The sequence below is a fragment of the Barbus barbus genome (genome assembly GCF_936440315.1).
Source record: "Barbus barbus genome assembly, chromosome: 35".
Classification (NCBI taxonomy): domain Eukaryota; kingdom Metazoa; phylum Chordata; class Actinopteri; order Cypriniformes; family Cyprinidae; genus Barbus; species Barbus barbus.
In genome coordinates this window covers 22,865,837-22,884,253 of record NC_136763.1, presented here as the reverse complement: position 1 = coordinate 22,884,253, position 18,417 = coordinate 22,865,837, and the positions used below count along the sequence as shown (strand labels likewise).

General features: G+C 39.5%; 1 protein-coding gene across 3 annotated transcripts in view; it reads right to left on the bottom strand.

The window, feature by feature from the left end:
* Positions 1-17,173, bottom strand: part of LOC306854701 (copine-5) — a 188,124-nt gene extending 170,951 nt beyond the window's left edge. For 2 of the 3 annotated variants that reach the window (XM_079392909.1, XM_079392911.1), the window contains exon 1: positions 16,793-17,147. In XM_079392909.1, the coding sequence (XP_079249035.1) occupies positions 16,793-16,902 (110 nt within the window). In that variant the 5' untranslated portion in view covers positions 16,903-17,147. Of the gene's footprint in view, positions 1-16,792 lie in introns of all 3 variants that reach the window. The other variant, XM_079392910.1, reaches the window with a different exon arrangement.
* Between the last annotated feature and the right edge of the window lie 1,244 nt (positions 17,174-18,417).

Genomic DNA, 18,417 nt, shown 5'->3' with positions numbered 1-18,417 from the left:
TGCTCCGTCAGAAACCCAAGTCTTTGTCCTGGAACTCCGAAGCTAGAGCCGCCTACAAAAAGCTCCAGGAGGCCTTCTGCACTGCTCCCATCCTCTCACATCCTGAACCTCAACTCCCATTCTTAGTGGAAGCTTTCCCCAGCGGAGCAGAATTACGATATTGGAAATCGGGAGCTGCTCGCCATTAAACTGGCGCTGGAGGAATGGAGACACTGGCTGGAGAGAGCTCAACACCCCTTTACGGTCATCACTGACCACAAAAACCTGGAATATCTCTGAAGTGCTAAGAGGGTGAAGCCCCGGCATGCTCGCTGGGCCCTCTTCTTCATCTGGTTCCAGTTTTCCATCAAGTATCGACCCGGAGATAAGAATGTCAAGGCAGATTCCCTCTCACGTATCCATGCCCCTGACGAACCCTCCACACCTGAACCCATACTCCCTCCAGCCGTCCTTGTGAGCCCCATCCGGTGGGCCCTGGATGAATAGATCTGCATCGCCTCCATCATCAAACCCGCTCTGCTGGGGGGCCCAAAGGGCAAAACCTACATGCCCACCTCCTTGAGGACTTCCCTTCTGGGCTCCCCGCATGCTTCCCCGGGCTCTGGGCAGCCAGTGTACTCTCTTGCTCCTCCAAGCTCGGTACTGGTGGCCCAGTATGGCCCGGGATGTCTCCCAGTACGTTCGTGGATGTTCAGTCTGCGCCATCTCCAAGACTCCACATCACTTACCCGCCGGAAAATTAGTCCCATTACCCATTCCACGTCGCCCCTGGTCCCACATAGGAGTTGACTTCATCAAACATCTCCCCAAGTCAGAAGGTTATACCTGCATACTCGTTGCAGTTGACAGATTCTCCAAAGCCTGCAAGTTAATTCCCTTCCGGAGTTTATCCACAGTCCTCGAAACAGCAGAGACCCTCTTCCATAATCTCTTCCGCACCTTCGGCATCCCGGAAGATGTTGTCTCCGACCGTGGGCCACAGTTTGTCTCCCGTGTCTGGAAGGCATTCTTCATTCTTCACCGTCAGTCTCTCCTCAGGGTATCACCCCCAGACTAACGGCCAGGCTGAGCGGATGATTCAGGAGATTGGGAGATATCTCCGGGCCTACTGTTATGACAACCAGCACAGCTGGATCCATTTCCTCCCGTGGGCCGAGTATGCACAAAATTCCCTCAAGCAAACCACCACCGGCCTCACCCCTTTCCAGTGCATACTCGGCTACCAACCCCCTCTGTTTCCTTGGACAGAAGAGCCCTCCGACGTTCCAGCTGTCGACCACTGGTTCCGAGCGAGCGAGAGAGTATGGGACATTTACATTACATTTTACATTTATTCATTTAGCTGACGCTTTTATCCAAAGCGACTTACAATTGCTATATATGTCAGAGGTTGCACGCCTCTGGAGCAACTAGGGGGTTAAGTGTCTTGCTCAGGGACACATTGGTGTCTCACAGTGGATTCAAACCCGGGTCTCTCACACCAAAGGCATGTGTCTTATCCACTGCACCATCACCACTCAGCTCATGTCCAACTCCAGCAGGCAGTGCGGAGACACAAGACCTATACAGATGCCCGTCGGTCTGCCACCCCCATCTATCGTCCCAGAGATAAGGTCTAGCTCTCCACGCCGGGATCTGCGTCTCCGCCTGCCCTGCCGGAAGCTGAGTCCCCGCTATATTGGTCCATTTACCATCGAGAGGCAGATAAATGAGGTCACCTTCAGGTGCTAACCACCTTCACCAACCACCCTGAACGTCCCGCACCCAGAGGCCGTGGCTGACCCTGTCCCCGTAATAGGGTGTCAGGAGCCGCCCCTGGAGGACGGGGTACTGTCAGAGAGTCACCACAGTCACCGCAGTCTCCACCAATGACACTCACCAGATCCCAATCCCCTAATTTCTGATCACCGCCACCTGTCAGCACTAATCAGCAGCACTATATCCCTGTACTCCTCCCATTCACTCACTGTCTGGTCTCAAACTTTCCATGTTGACTTACCTGACCCACTTACCTTTTGTCTACTTAACAGTTGCTCCAGTGTTCCTATCCTTATTCTCCACCGCTCCAGTTCTCCACCGTCTCCATGCTCCACTGTTACCTCCGGATCCCCTGGAAAAGGAAAAAGGACATTCACACTCAGATAAGCCCCTAGAGACATTCCCATTCCCCGCCTGCTTACCTGGACATTCTGCTCATCTCATTCCCCTCTGCTACTACTCAATAAACCTGTTGATTGTATTGCACTTACCTCTGTGTTTTGTGTCTATCTGCTGACAGATATATAATCCACTATAAATGTAAAAGTAGATTTAATATGGTGTTCATTGTGTTATAAATAATCATAATCTTAAAAGTTATAACCACAAATGCGTAAGCATTACAATGTATTATAATTGTTGTTATGATTATTTATAAGACAATATAACATATTATAAGGTTTTTTATAATGCGTTATGCATTCATTATAATGCCTTAAGAATACCCTTATAATGAATTATAAATTTGGGCTTCATAGAAAGTGTTGCCGTTACTTTTTATGGAAAGTAATGCACTACATTTAATTGTGCGTTCATTTTTGTCACCTGAGCTGGGCTTGCTTATTAATTTTTAAGAAGCAAAAACCCCAAAGTTATATTTTTGACAACTGTAAAGGCTCTTACACACTCCCAATTTCTCTCAACACAGACAGGAGAGCTGTCAGTGAATAAATGGGAAAACTAAGTAACTTATCTTCTTGTAAATTTAATGCATTACTTTACTATACTTATAAAATAATCTGATTACGTAACTCACATTACTTGTAATGTGTTAACATTGGTTGTAGATGGAAATGGAATTTAAAAACCAGATAAAAACCAGACAGATGGCCACCCTATTTTGCATTAATTTTGAGTCTTGAAACTAATTCATTGTAATTGCATGGACAAGAGCATATACACATATTATAGACATGTTAAAAATTCCCTCTTTTGTCTTCTACAGAAGAAAGGAGGAGACACTTTGATGGTTCTTGTCACCAATCCCACTGATGCAGAGCTGGTGATACCTGCACAGCCTTATGGGTCGCCTCACCACTGCAGCTTTGTATGCTTAAAGAATGAGGCATGGGTCGCAGAACAGGAGAAGTAGCAGAAACATCTCTACAACACCTGTCAAGTGCTTTCCTGCACAGTGTCTTCAAAGTGAGATCCAACTCTCTGTAGAATGCTTGTCTTGTCTTGTCCTCCAAGATTTTCTTTCCACAAATCTGTTTTAAGGGTCTGGCTCAAGCTCTCTGAGGTTTTTTTCTATAACCCCTGCCCCCAGCTACTGTTAAAACTCTTATCTCGGCTCTACAACCTTGTATGTCCCCATTTTTGCTGTCTCTGTCTTTCTGTCTCCCTCTTTCTCACTTACGCACTCAGAAATCTATGTCACATATCTCCAACCCACGAGTCTCATTTATAAAACATTCTTGTGAACTGAAATTTCATCTTATATAAAACTCAACAGAAAAAAAGTGCTCTACACAAATGCTTTTATCTGAACAATCTTTAGAGTGTGTGAACTACGCCGCTATGCTTCGGAGGATTGTTGGAGGCTTTTTGTTCTGACCATGACACTGCTGAATCACATTCAGTGGAAGTGATTGCCAGTGTAATCCTGAGCAAATAGATCAGATCTAGCTTCAAATTTAAAGCCAAAGCCACACACCAAACCCACACACTTGTTCTCTACAGCAAAATTTGACATTTGGTCTTGATAGCATTTTTCCCCACCAGCTTTAGCCTACTTAAAGAAAACTAGCACAGAGGCTTTTTGGTTGCTTTCAATAATGCACATTATATAGAAGACTACAGGGAAACACACAAATTGAATGCAGTTTAATTTATTCAGTTTCTAAATACAGCATTTGGAAATTATAGCCACATATAGTCCAATTTTTAATTAACAGCATATCACAGACACTGTAGATTGCGCTTAAAGGGTTAGTTCACCCCAAAATGAAAATTATGTCATTAATTACATTAACCCTCATGTTGTTCCAAACCCATAAGACCTTTGTTCATCTTTGGAACACAATTAAGATGTTTTTGATGAAATCGGAGAGCTATCTGACCTTCCATGAACAGCAGCGCAACTGAAATATTCCCAAGTCCAGAAACGTAGTAAATACATCAGTAAAACAGTCCATGTAAGATTTGTGACGCAACGAGAATACTTTTTGCGCAAAGAAAACAAAAATAACAATCTACTCAACCATTCTTCTCCCCTGAGTTACGTCTTCCGCCATTTTGGAGAGTACCCAAGAACATATTTGACGTAATCAGCGTTGTTTACGTTTAGGGGGAAAGCGCGCGCATGAACGAAAGGTGCGTAATAAGCGTTGTTTACACTTAGGCGAAAGCGTGCGTATGCATTGTGATACTCCCTAAAATGGCGGACGATGTAATTCAGGGGAGTAGAATGGTTGAGTAAATTGTTATTTTTGTTTTCTTTGCGCAAAAACAAAAGGATTCTCGTAGCATCACAAAACTGAAGTTTTACCGATGTATTTACTATGTTTCTGGATCTGGGAACATTTCAGTTGTATTGCTGTCTATGGAGGATAGTTCTCCGATTTCATCAAAAATATCTTAATTTATGTTCCGAAGATGAACGAAGGTCGTACGGGTTTGGAACGACATGAGGGTGAGTAATTAATGACATAATTTTAATTTTGGGGTGAACTAACCCTTTAATTTAAATCAAGAGCATTAATTTAAATAATTAATGGAGAGTTTCAGTTAGATAAGACACATCTATATTATATATTGCACATTCATACCTTAAAATATATGAGTTTATAAGTGGACCTAAAGTTCATCAGGTTTTTTTTGTCAAATGCACCATTCATTTACATGTCTCTAGACTCTTACATCCCTGAATGAGACTTCTTCTTACTCCTACATACTGTGTGCAATATTTCTCTCATTTTGATAGAACATTATTTACATGAAATTTAGAATAAAGAGGTGGCATTTGAGGCTTCAGAAATCTTTCACCCAAGATCCCAGAGCTGTTGATGAAAACCTGTGACTTCGAGCACACAGCAGTCTTAAAAATATGTTCTTCATTGGCATCTATGGTTCCATGAAGAACATTTAACATTCATGGACCCTTTCTATTGCACTAAAGGCTCTTTTATAATGGATAATGGTTTGTTAGATTAATAAACTGTTCTTCACTTTAAGAAAAAAATGTCTCTTCACTGTTCACAGAAAGGTTCTTTGGGGAACCCAGATGGGTTCTTCTATGGTGCTGCTGCCTTTTTTTCTTTTTAAACCCTGCTTTGAAAAATGTTCAGTATTTAGTATAGTAAAACATCTCAAAGCAATAAAATCTAGATACTTCTGACTGATGTACTGTAGTGTCACAAACTTATGTCCAAGCAATGGACAGAAAAAGAAACTTCTGTCACAGAAAGTTCCAACCATTAAATCTTCTCAAATGGCCACAATGCAAATTTAATCAACTGACTCGATTTAATCCAAAAAGAAAATAAAAGATTTTTGCATGTTCTAAAGCTCACTGGTGTTTAACAGCTGTACCCAGTATGCTTTGCCTTGGCAAGTGCATCCATTCTAATAAAGCAAAACCTAATGATACTAATTTATCATCAAGCTAGGGGGAACACAGCAACGGCTCACGTGTTGAGGCCCGTCAGGAAACATATGTTGCCCCAAATGAAAACGACCATTGGTGAATGCAGTTTTGCCAGCCAAATGACATGTTTCAACAAGCAGACTGGTTGAGACAACCAGAACCGACATTTTCAGCCTCAACCCCAAAACAATCAATCATTCCAACACTCAATGCTAATGAAGCATTGCACATGTGCTTCAGTATCACCTCAGCCCTAAGTTCAATTAGAATATTACATCTGGATTAGTCACTGTGTCATTTTAATTGGATTGATATAAATTACACCAAAAGAGCAACTATGACATTGTGTGACATTTAGTACCTCTTTTTATGTTATGTAGTGAAAGAGACATTTTAATTTGCCCTACTTCAAATATTAATTTTTAATGGCATATTGCATTGCTTAGATTAGTAAAATACTTAGGCACTGAAAATAAAGTGGCTTTAGCAGTTATGAGCAATATCACAACAGTAGACGTGAGATTTGGCTGTATATCAGTACAGCTGTGATTCGGCCGTAGGCACGAGACTGCAGGCCAAGTGCCGTAGGTAATCACAGCATGCCGATATACAGCCATATCTCACGTCTACATCTGTGATATTGCGTTTATACAACAGTTTGACGGCATAAGTGTGTAAATACATAAACAACAACAACGAAGGGTCTTTAAAAACCCTCTTTTGTGCAAACTATTTCCTTCCACCAGCTGATCCAAAGCCTCCGTTACTAAATCCAAAATGTCACTTTAGAACAAGTAACAAAGGAACGTTGAGTTGCTTCATTAAAAGCTTATTGTATTACTGTAGTAAAAGCAGTGTATTATGTACAGAGAGATGGACTGAGCAAGTGTGATTACCTGCATCTGATACAGCACTCATTTTTCCGCTCAATCTCATATTCACAATAAAACATTTGTTTGAATGTCCGATCTCATACTATGCTTTCATCTTTTATGGGTAATTTCTGATGACAACACTGCTCGGTGCATTTATTGGCTGCGTACAAGCTGGTTTTGAAAGAAAAAAAACGTCCTTGTTCAAAATGTATTTTTCAGTTTATAAGTCTTTAATTTTAATATAACTGGCCAAGATGAGGCTGCTCTCGGCGGGTTCATGAGCATGGGTTTGTGAGCCCTGGAGCTGTCACGAATCTGGTCCGTGCAACTTCCATTTGTTCACCACCAGAGGTCACCCGCTTACCACATCGACTTTCACACTACACAGCACATTGGACTTCATTTCCCATCATACATTGCACTGACGACACACAGCTGTTCACACTGATCACGCTTGCACCTGAGAACCATCTCACAATCACCATCACCCAATCACACACACTACATAAGCTTGGGACATTCTCTTGCTCTCTGCCGAGTATTGTCTAGCCTAGCTACCTTACAAAGCGTTCATGTAGCTCTTGTTTGAGTTCCTGTGTTCTGATTCCTGCCCGTGTTCCTGGATTATTCTCTCTGCCTTGCCCTGTTTGGATACTGTTTGCCGATCGTTGACCCACGCTTGCTCTAGGATTGCTCTTGTGTCTTATCTATGCCATACCGGTTTGCTCCCATTGACCCTCCCTGTATTACGACCACGTTTGCTAATAAAGCCTTGCAAATGGATCCGCATGTCTCACGTCTTGTTGACCCCGTAACAGGAGCTCACATCTCTGAGAACGTCAAAGCAAATTTTCAAATAGTTATCTTTATTAGCAAACTGCATATTTGAAGTCCAAACAAGTACATTCTTGCCTAAAAAGCTCTTAAACTGCATTCCGTGAAAACAAAACAGTATATTTTTTAAATTATAGTGGATTTGGGCATCTGCCATGACACTCGCTGTGAGAAATACGGCAACTTTGGCAAGTGGAGTGATACTAATGGTGAAACGGCTGTTGGAGTTCTGTTGGAATCTAATATCAAAACTCTTATCAGCCAATCAGATTCGTGGGCCAGAAAGAACTGTTGTGTGTGTATATACAATTTAGGTGGTAGTTGATTAGCTCTAATAGTATAGAAAAGTTTCTTTACACTTAATGTATGAACAGGTCTAGATATGGTTAGTTTCTTATTGTTTTATTTATTTGTTAATATATTTAAATGATACATTAATATAATTCATCAATTTATTTTAAAAGAGAACATTAAATTAACAACCCTATAACAACCCTACAAAACAATGAAATACTTTAACTAAGTTTAAATCAGCTGAACCACATCACTGGTTTTAAATGCAATGGTGTCAAACTCCTTTCATCCACCAGTTATTTAATTATAACTTCTGAGACTCATTATGAGACCATCTTTCTTGTATTCCAGAACGGATCTGTCTCTTTGGTGGTCTTGAGGCAGTCTGCATATATAACCAGGTCCCTCTACGCTCGACTAGCTCTCAGTCTGGTGTGTGTCTCTGTGTGTGACTGTGATGAGACAGACAGAAGCACAGGGGCGTCCCACTGCCCCACACACATCCAATTCTGCCACCACAGTCGGCGTTCCTTTCAGTTTCACGGTCTTCTCGCTCGGCCCGGAGCATTTATCAGCTCGAGAAAAAGTCCACACGGCCAGTCGCATTTGGTCAATTTAGCCACAAAGAACAGGAGGCAGATAGCAGATTCTTTTTTTGATAGAGAAAGGAAGATTCTGCACATGAGTCAAAGCCAGATGGAATGGAGGAAGTGCATTAAAAGCCAATTGGATAGCAGAGAAATAGAAAGATGATTGAAAGAGCGACTCGTGTTTGTCACAAATTAAGGATGCACATCAAAGAGCCATTAGCGATTAAGAGTGATAAGTGAAGTGACCCATACTCGGAATTCGTGCTCTGCATTTAACCCATCCAACGTGCACACACACAGCAGTGAACACACACACACCGTGAACACACACCCGGAGCAGTGGGCAGCCATTTTATGCTGCAGCGCCCGGGGAGCAGTTGGGGGTTCGGTGCCTTGCTCAAGGGCACCTCAGTCGTGGTATTGAGGGAGGAGAGAGCGCTGGACATTCACTCCCCCCACCTACAATCCCTGCCGGCCCGAGACTCGAACCCGCAACCTTTGGATCACGAGTCCAACTCTCTAACCATTAGGCCACGACTGATAAGCACAGACTATGCTTGGAAGTTCATAAGTCATTAAAACTATATTCTCTAGCATAAGGTCTGATCCACCCTGCAGGATATTCTGTCCAAAAACCACCTATTCTACTTAGACAGGAAGCAAGTAAAAGCCAACACCAGTCACAGCTCCATGGTTTGCAGTACATGAACCTGAAATTTTGACTATAGGTACAGGTACAGGATAGATTGGTGCACAAAGTTTTACAACAGCAGTCTTCACTTAAAGATACCAAAAATGAACATTCTGACATAATTAAGTGACCCCCATGTTGTTTTAAACCTGTATGAGTTTATTTCTTCTGCTGAACACAACAAAATTCTTCAAAGTGTCTTCTTTTTTGTAATCTAACAATTTTGGCGACCATTGATTTCTATTGTATGGCCAAAACCACAAAACATTTCTGAAAATATTTTAGTTTTTCCACAGGAACGAACGTCTAAGCGGTTTGTAATGACATGAGAGTGAGTAAATGATGATAGAATCTTCATTTTTGCTGAACTATGCCTTTCAGGTTATAAAGACACATCAAAGAAGTTAGTAGATCCAAACTTTTTGACAAATCTAGATACCAGTTTTTCCTCAAATTGTGGGATTATCACTGTTGTACTGTAATACTGAGCCTGATCTCATGACGAAAATGTACCTGTGGGACCTTTTTTGCAAGACGCAAAATATGTAGCATTATGTATGCTTCATCACATATTCGATGTGAAATGTGGCGCTAAAAGAGTGTTCAGTTGGAAACTTCAGTGATACGTACTTATTGGTACAAATTTTGTATTTTGTGAAAAGAGTTCCCACAGGTACATTTTCGTTATGAGATCAGGTTGGTAATACTGCAATAAACACTTTTTACAACCCAGGCTCATTGGAATACATACTGGTGGCATTTCTGCAAGACCGATATTACATAACTTGCTGCATGTTTCAAGGCAGTTTCAAAGTGAAACATCCAGTGAGTGGCGTTTTTATTACGTTGCTTCAGGTACGTATTGTGACAGTTCAGAATTCAAATGTCCAGGAGTGTCGCTCGTACTGCAAATACACCCTACACCAAACCAAACACAAAAACCTACCCAATATTAAATGCAAAAGTGATATAAAAATTAATTTGTTGATGCAACCGTGCTATTATGCTTTTTTTTTTTTTTTGTCACTGAAGTTTCACAGGATAAGTACAACATAGCTAACAAAACAAACTTAGTTGTAAGCTGATTGATTCACTAAGAATAACCAATCATAAGAGTCGTTTGTTCAGGAGTCAGGCTATATTGGTCACACTGTATATTTTTGAATCACTAAAGGACCAGCTCATAAGATTCACTCATAACGAATTGGACTACACAAGCATGTACAGTACTTGTGTCCCAATCCTAGAAACCAGCCAATAAGATCTGTTCATTTCAGCCAGTTCTTGACTTCTGAGGGAATGAAGCCTACTTATTAGACAAAGTACGCGGGTTTGCTATTCACAGAAGCAGAGTGTGTTTTTTCTGCTTTAAACGCCATTTTAAAGAGTGAAGTAGCAATATATTTCATATTTGACAACCAACCGTAACATCTAGAGATGCAAACTACTCGACTTTTTATCCTCAAATTTTGCTGTTTTGAATTGAAAATGTTGCATAATTTATATGATTCATGCAATTTTTAACTGGATGTGATGAGACAATAAACGTTTTGCATTTTTTACATTTTAGGTATACAAATAAGAGTGAATGTGTGCATATTTTAAAATGATTTGCAAATAGTTAAAAATGATTACTTCCCAATTAGACCTAGAATTTCATACTATTTCTTTATACTTTATAAAACTAATGTAAAGTGTTCAAGACATGGTTACGGCCTTGACTTATGCTACAGTAATTACTTTGAATCTGGACTTAAAAACTTGATTAATCAATACTAATTAGGTCAAAGCTGTATCTTTAATAGGCACTATCGTTTCTTCAACTTAATGGAATATAGAAAGCCATTGAAAGGTCACACCCAGCTTACCGAATGATGTGTTCAATAACAAAAGAATTTCGCTTCCAGTCTGACATGGATTTGTCGAGAATGCTTTCCAAAATCACTTATAAGAGCAAACAATCAGTAGAGTTGAGTGGCTCATGAACACACTTCACAAGAGAGAGGCTCTTCTGCTTCAAATCAAAATGAAGAAAACTCGGGCTCTCTGACGGCATGCAACAATGACTGAGAAAATGAACAACTGGATGAAGTTATTTACGGCATCTCTGCCACGTCCATCAGAAAAACCAATAAAAAGCACCAGTCAGCCATACTGAACAGCTATTTGTGAGAGACTGAGGCAAGATTGACAATTGTCATGTGTCTGCACATGTTAGAATACAGGAACAAGGGTCAGACCTCTGAGGATCAGAAAAATCAATGTTCCTTGTGATCATAACAGCTCAGGCTGGACTAGATCTCCGCTGGGGTTTCCGAGGTTGCCACCGCCTCCGCTTCGAACACCAATCGTTCTGTGATCCTTATCGGCGACGACAGCAAAAAGTCTGTTTCAAGAAATCAGATTTTTTCTGTTGGTTTGAGTTTTTTCATGTTTACTTCCTCAGTGCTTCAGTGGACTGCATCTTCATGGCGGACAGTCTGTTAAATATGTTTTTGTCATTAGAGTGACTGTTGAATGTGGGCAGGCTGTCGACATTGCTCACCTCAAAGACTTCCTCTTTTCTTCCAACACTCTCTCCATTCCTCTTGTTTTTTATATAAAGACTTTTTTCCGTAATATGAGGTTCTGCGAGGCATCAGTGCTCAATGGACGACTTGTAGTGGTGAATGATATCCAGAAAGCTGTTGCTGGTTCAAACCCACAGGGTGCGATCCATAAATAATTACCTTTCAGTTAACCCAGGTTTCTATAGGGGGAATAAATGTTCTGTAAGTATTTTGCATAAAGCATCAGCTAAATCACCTCATTAGCAGGCTAGCCATTAAAAAATCTAGCTAGCTAAGCTACTAACCACTCTATAGAAATTAGGCATGCCACAATTCTCAATATAATATTAAACCGTTCGATATGACAACCACGGTTCAATACATGCTTGTGAATTGCCTGTTTTTTCAGGTTTTGCATTTAAGTCATTTCAGTGCAATCTATTTCTCTCTGAATTGGCTCATTTGTGCGTGTCCATGAGTCTATGCATCCCTGCTTATAACGTGCTTTTGGAAAAGCAACACATGCCAAACATCTTCACTTGCAATGTGAAAGCATTTCTAAACCTGTTGTCCAAGAGAATATTGTAACATGTTTTTACTCCACAACCAGTGTTGGGGAAAGTTACTTTTAAAAGTAATGCATTATAATATTGGGTTACTCCCTAAAAAAGTATGTTCAACAGCTTATATCCATTTTTTGGATATTTTAGTCTTGTAAATTGTCTTACAAACAAAGACAATGTTGTCTACTTATTAGATTAAGTTATCCATTAACGTTTGTCATTCGTAAACAAACATACATTTGTTAATGTGGTGACTTTTTGCACATTGTTTTTTTTCTTCCAGAAAACAGAAAAAAAATAATTACCTCAGCGACATTAATTGTTGTTTCAGTTGCTGTGACAAGACATTTTCTATTAGCAAAATAAGACAATCAACATTTCATAAACATACTAATTTACATTGGCTCAACAAAGTATCTTTACTGAGCAGAACTAAAAAGAAATATTGTTGAGAAATCAAGTCTTACTGCATCAAGTTGCCTTATTTTTTTTTTACGTTTTCTCAACTATTTATTTTTTACAGTGCATAGCAAGATGTCATTTGTGATCGTGGACCACAAAACCAGTCTTAAGTCGCTGGGGTATATTTGTAGCAATAGCCAAAAATACACTGTATGAGTCAAAATTATCTATTTTTCTTTTATGCCAAAAATCATTAGGACATTAAGTAAAGATCAGGTTCCATGAAGATATTTTGTAAATTTCCAACTGTAAATATATCAAAACATAATTTTTTTATTAGTAATATGCATTGCTAAGAACTTCATTTGGACAAATTAAAAAATTTAAAGGCGATTTTCTCAATATTTCGATTTTTTTTTGCACCCTCAGATTCCAGATTTTAAAATAGTTGTCTCTCGGCCAAATATTGTCTGTTCATAACAAACCATACATCAATGGAAAGTTTATTTATTTAGCTTTCAGGTGATGTATAAATCTCAATTTTGACAAATGTACCCTTATGACTGGTTTTGTGGTCACATTTAATCAAATTCCTGTTTATTAACTCTTTCCCAGCCATTGACAAAATTAATTGACAACATTTTTGGAGATGTTTTGAATTTGGAATATTATATTATATTATTATATAAATTATATTGTAGTGTATTGTATTGTATTATATTATAAAGTGGAACACAGCGGACTTCAAGTGAAGGTCAATAAAGCAGTTTGGTGTTGCTTTTGATAAAAGCATATCTCTGTGATCACACAGCAATGCTCCTGATAAAGAAAACAGATGCTCAATGTTCCCATTGTCGATAGCGCTTGAAAAATCTTGAACTGTGTGTGGTGTAATCTGGCTTCTCTGCTTTATCCAGCTACAGTAATCCCAGCCCTCTCTCACCCGCCGGTGAGGGTCTTTCTCTAAGAGGTTTTTGATGCCTGATCATTGTGACAGGGATTTTAATGAGCCAACCAGTAGTTGCTGTAAAATCACTGTAATTACATACAAAAGACAGGTCGTAATTTTTATTTTTCTCCGAATCCAGAGAAGAACAGTGAATCACCGTACCTGGGTGATTTGAAGAGCTGACAGGAGAGGGAAATGGCTCTGAGAGATCTGTCCCCAGGTACACGCCGACATTTCACACTGGCGGTTATCTGTACTGTGATTGGCTGCTGAAAGCAATCAATCATCAAACATCACGCCTCCCACAATGCACAGAGAATATGAAAGCAGAGGGGATTCTTTGCATGGTGAACCGTATTGCAGATATGTTTGCGTTTATCTCGGGTAATAAAACTGGTGTCCGGTCTCTGGTGGCAAACATACACTTTACAGATAAACAATTAACAAACCATAAAAGAACAAAGCAAGAGGGGCTACACCCCAGAGTGCACCTGAAAAACATCACGGCTTTCCCCTCGTCTCTCTGAAGGCTCTCAAAAGCACAAATACAAATCAACACAAGTTTGATCTTTGCGCCATATCTCTTTCAAGCTTTTTTTTTAAAAAGCTGTTGAATAATTTAATGCTTGCGATTAAAATCAGGGCATGTCTAGTTACAGTAAAAAACTAAGAAATGAAATGCTCTTCACAAGCAAGCAACGCTCTTGATCACACAACTATATGGAGTGTATGATGAGCTCAAAGTGTTTCTTGGTGCCAATTAGAGATTTGGATGTGTTATATAAACAGAAAGTGGGTGGGTTGAGTGTTTTAGATTATGGGGAACATTAATATTTACATTTATAGAAATAACCAAATGAATTGTTAATGTGGCGTGAATGTTGAATGAAGAAAAATGGTAATAGTCTCCTGTTTGCACAGGGATTGCTTGGGAAGCCACTGCCATATTATGTCAAAAGTCATCATAATGACATAAGCACTGGAAGAACATCTCATTGATAATGAAAGAGGTTAAACTGAAAGACCACCATGTGAGCCGAACTGCCACACTGGGTTTCCATTTAGCTTACAAACCGCATAACCATCACACGACTAGTCAGATGTAATGGAGTCTTTTGGCTGGACCTTTGAATGCAAACTTGGTGAAATCCATTATAGATTTAATCTGCCGATCCTTCTGTTTGTCACTCTATGACAACAGCTCTCAGCTCTATATGTGAAGGGAATGCCAATCGAAGTCTCTAGAGTAAATGAAGCTCCTGTTTCATGAAACCAGTGGAATCATGTTGATGCCTCGTCCTCCTGTTCAGACTGATGTCAATCATCACATTCTCTTTACTTCATAATGTGCTGTATTAGGCATGTTGAAATTGCATAAAAGCTGAAATAGCATTATTTTGTAGCATTCATTCTAACTCCAGGCTCTCAAAGAAAATAAAATGTGCTTTTGTATGACTCATATAATAGAAGAGTATTGGAGATTAGCCAAAGGATTTCACACTTATTATTCATTGGTATTTTCACTCACGGTTTATCCTCAAAGGGTTCTACAAATCAATATTGTCCACTATTTATCAATGACATGTTAGCAATACATGCTGGAGTAGACAGGAAAAGGATAAATGGTCCACAAGTGCAGGCAGTTATAAATCACCCATGTACAAATGACTTCTCGCTCTTCCTTTATCTGCAAGTACCTTCAAACCAAGACAAATCATCCTGGCACAAAATAATAGCACTTATCCACAGAGATTTGTTTTCATTTAAATGCAATTAATCACCTCTTAGGAATCTGCCCCATGTATCATCACTTTTGTACAATGGAATTCAGATTTCATTTTTTAAATAACATCTTTATACTTGTGAACAAATGACATTTTGATCATAAAAATGAATATTCACGCGAGTGAAATTTTTGACGTTTGAATCAGTCACGATTACATAGCTGGTCATTTTTCTTTTATATTGCATGTTTCTGGAATTTGAGGCTAATCTTCATACTGGATTTACGAATCAAGAAATTTTACTACTGTGCTTACAGTTGAAATCTTAAAGAATATAGTGCTGCCTTCTGAAATGTAATGTACAACTGATTACAAATTACAGAAATTAATATTGTAAGATAGCAAGATAGTATTATTTATTTGGTGTTGTGTGAAGAAAACTATATTGTTTTTCAATGCATGAAAAAATTACGAAACATTTTCATCAAAAATTTGTATAATAATCCCAAATAGCCATCCTTTCATTCTAGTTAGACTATACTGAACTAGGAAAGTTTGCGGTGGGTATATTTTTGCTGTTTTTGAAAGGCAAGGACTGCATTTCAGCGATATTTTCCATATGTCTCCTTGAAAGTTATTTCTGTTCGTGGTCAAATGAGGAACGAGACAGCTCTATCTTTAAAGTAGCTGCTGGGATCATGTCTGTCTGCTCCCCTTTCAAAAATCTCATGAAGATCCACTAAACTTCTTTCAACCTATGTCTCAGGCTATTTTAAAATTTAGGGACAGGAAAAGGAAAATATGAATTAAAATAACCTTGATGTCTGTAGTCGGATTACATAATCCAGATACGGTTAGTCCATTAACACCCAACACAACATTACAACAAAAATGCATGTTGCATCAGTTAAAGCAGGCATAGCCTAATACAGATGCAACCCAATGCTTCTAATCTACATTCAGTTCAGTTATGAGAGAGTATTTACACAGGCTATCAATCAATGAGTGCAGATACTCAATACAGCTGCTCTTCAACATACAGTATAGACTCTGTTGGTCTAGAGCCGATGACAATATCTAGCTGAGAATGTTCAATGAATATGAGAGCAGAGCAACAGAGCATATTGTGCATGCATCCGCCACAGATGTTCTAGCATCTCCACAGAGAAAAACACACGTATTCCTTACCAATAATTCAAAACTGTGAACTTTTGCATGAATCCATCGTGTGTAAGTAAGCACACTACTGGTTTATGCATATTCTCTGCATACAGTACAGTAAATGAACAATTATAAAACAGTTTTAACACTTTAAACAAGCAGCATTATCTATTATTCATGCATACATAGTGGCAACTGTCCCCACCCATAACCAAAACTTCCTAAGTCATTAAAATCCTCTTGCAAACAAGTACAAATATATACGCATGCAAATAATCTATAGTAGATTAGACATGTAACGTTTATGCGTTAAAAACGCATGCTTTTTTTTTTTTTTTTTTTTTGCTCTATTACACGCAATGTTTGAAGATTCTATTCATTAGAGCGCCATTCCCGACAGAATTATAAGTTTCCAGTTAACTTCTCTGGGCTGAATAACCCTATGAACGGGGCTGATCTAGGATTTATTCTGGCAGAGGCGTAAACGCACGCGCATTTCCCCCCCTGCTATCGCCGGGGTTTTTTTTATCCTACCTGCATGAAACTGTGATCTCCACTTTGGTGGCGGGGATGTTCCCCGTCAGCGGGTCGAACTCGTAGACCGAAGCCATGTCTTCGAGTTTGTCCATGATGTCTCCCTCCATGAGCGCGCGCGGCTCGGGGCAGTTCCGCTGAGCCCCGCGGAGGCTTTCACGGTCCCGCTCGGACCAACCCGGAGTTAACAAGGCCAGGGTATTAATGAAGAGCCCCCCTACAACTCAAGAAACTTGAATGGGGTTAAAGTCGGGGGAAAGTCTCTCAAAACTGTGCTGGAGAATCGGGTGGTCCGCTACGGCTCATCGCCAGAGAGAGAAAGATCTCCTCTGCACATCAAGAGCTCTACATGTGCGCTCGTTAAGAGCATCCAGCGCTCTCCAGCCCTGCCCTGCTATCTCCAACACGCCCATGCGTACTACTGCGCTCTCCACCACACTCAACATACGCGATTCCTTACAGCGCTGCGTGGGGCTTGAGTTACAACTGAGTAAAAGCCGAATCTAAATCCTGTTGTGCCAAAAGACACCATTTTAATCTATATATGTATGCAATAACATACAGGGTCTGTGATTTTATTGATTGTTCTTTGCCATTGATGGTATTTTTTTATAAAGACTTACTGATTTAATGCTATTATTAATATTTTATAAAATATCAGCAAGAAATCTTTCATTATAAAGAAAATAAAATTAAATGTAAAAAATTATGTCGTGTAGTTGTCATAAGGTTGCCATAGCAACTTGTCACATTAATAAAGAATTTAGCTGTTTGGTCACTGTGTGTGTGTGTGTGTGTGTGTGTGTGTGTGTGTGTGTGTGTGTGTGTTCATCTGCTCATCCAATCAAAATTTTGGATCTAGTCAGAATTTTTTCAAACTGGATGCAAAGCCTCCAATAATGAGGCTGATACTGTGCTAGAGCTGATGAAAGTAGTGGAGTACCTCTGTAATATTCACCCCTATTTTCTATTACACAGGACAGATGTGTAATTCTCCCAAAATACATCCATAATTTTTGGGGAGAGAGAGAGAGAGAGAGAGAGACTGAAATAATGAGTTTTTTTTTCCTTTTTTATTTCATATTGAATGCATCAGAGTGTTAAGAAATATGTAGCACTATCCATTGCATTAGTAATCAAAAGCATCAAGTCACTTGTCCAACAAAGATCCATTGTGAATTCATATTATGTTAGTGTAAAAATGCAAAGCTCTAACCTAGAATTGTAGGAAAATGTGTAAATTCAGCACCACCATGTGTGGACAGCTCCCAAGAGCCAATGTGCGTAGGGGCAACAGGGGAACTTTTTGAACCAAAGTTCAACCACAGAAAAGTCAGCTATTATGTGCAAACATATTTACTGTTGCCTAAAAGCCCAATGTTTCAGTGTTTGTTTAAAAATCTTATGCAAAAAAATTATGCATAAGTGGCTAATCTCTTTCTTTTTAATGGGGACTATAAAAAAGCATGCAATTAATGTGCCTTTCCTTCCTTCTTTTATTTTGACAGGAAGGCAGTGCACATTTTTATTATCTTCAGTAGTGCAACTGCAGCAACACTTTTCTGAACCAAATAACCATTTCCAAGAAACATCAGCGTACAGAACGAAAGTACTAATGCGGTAAA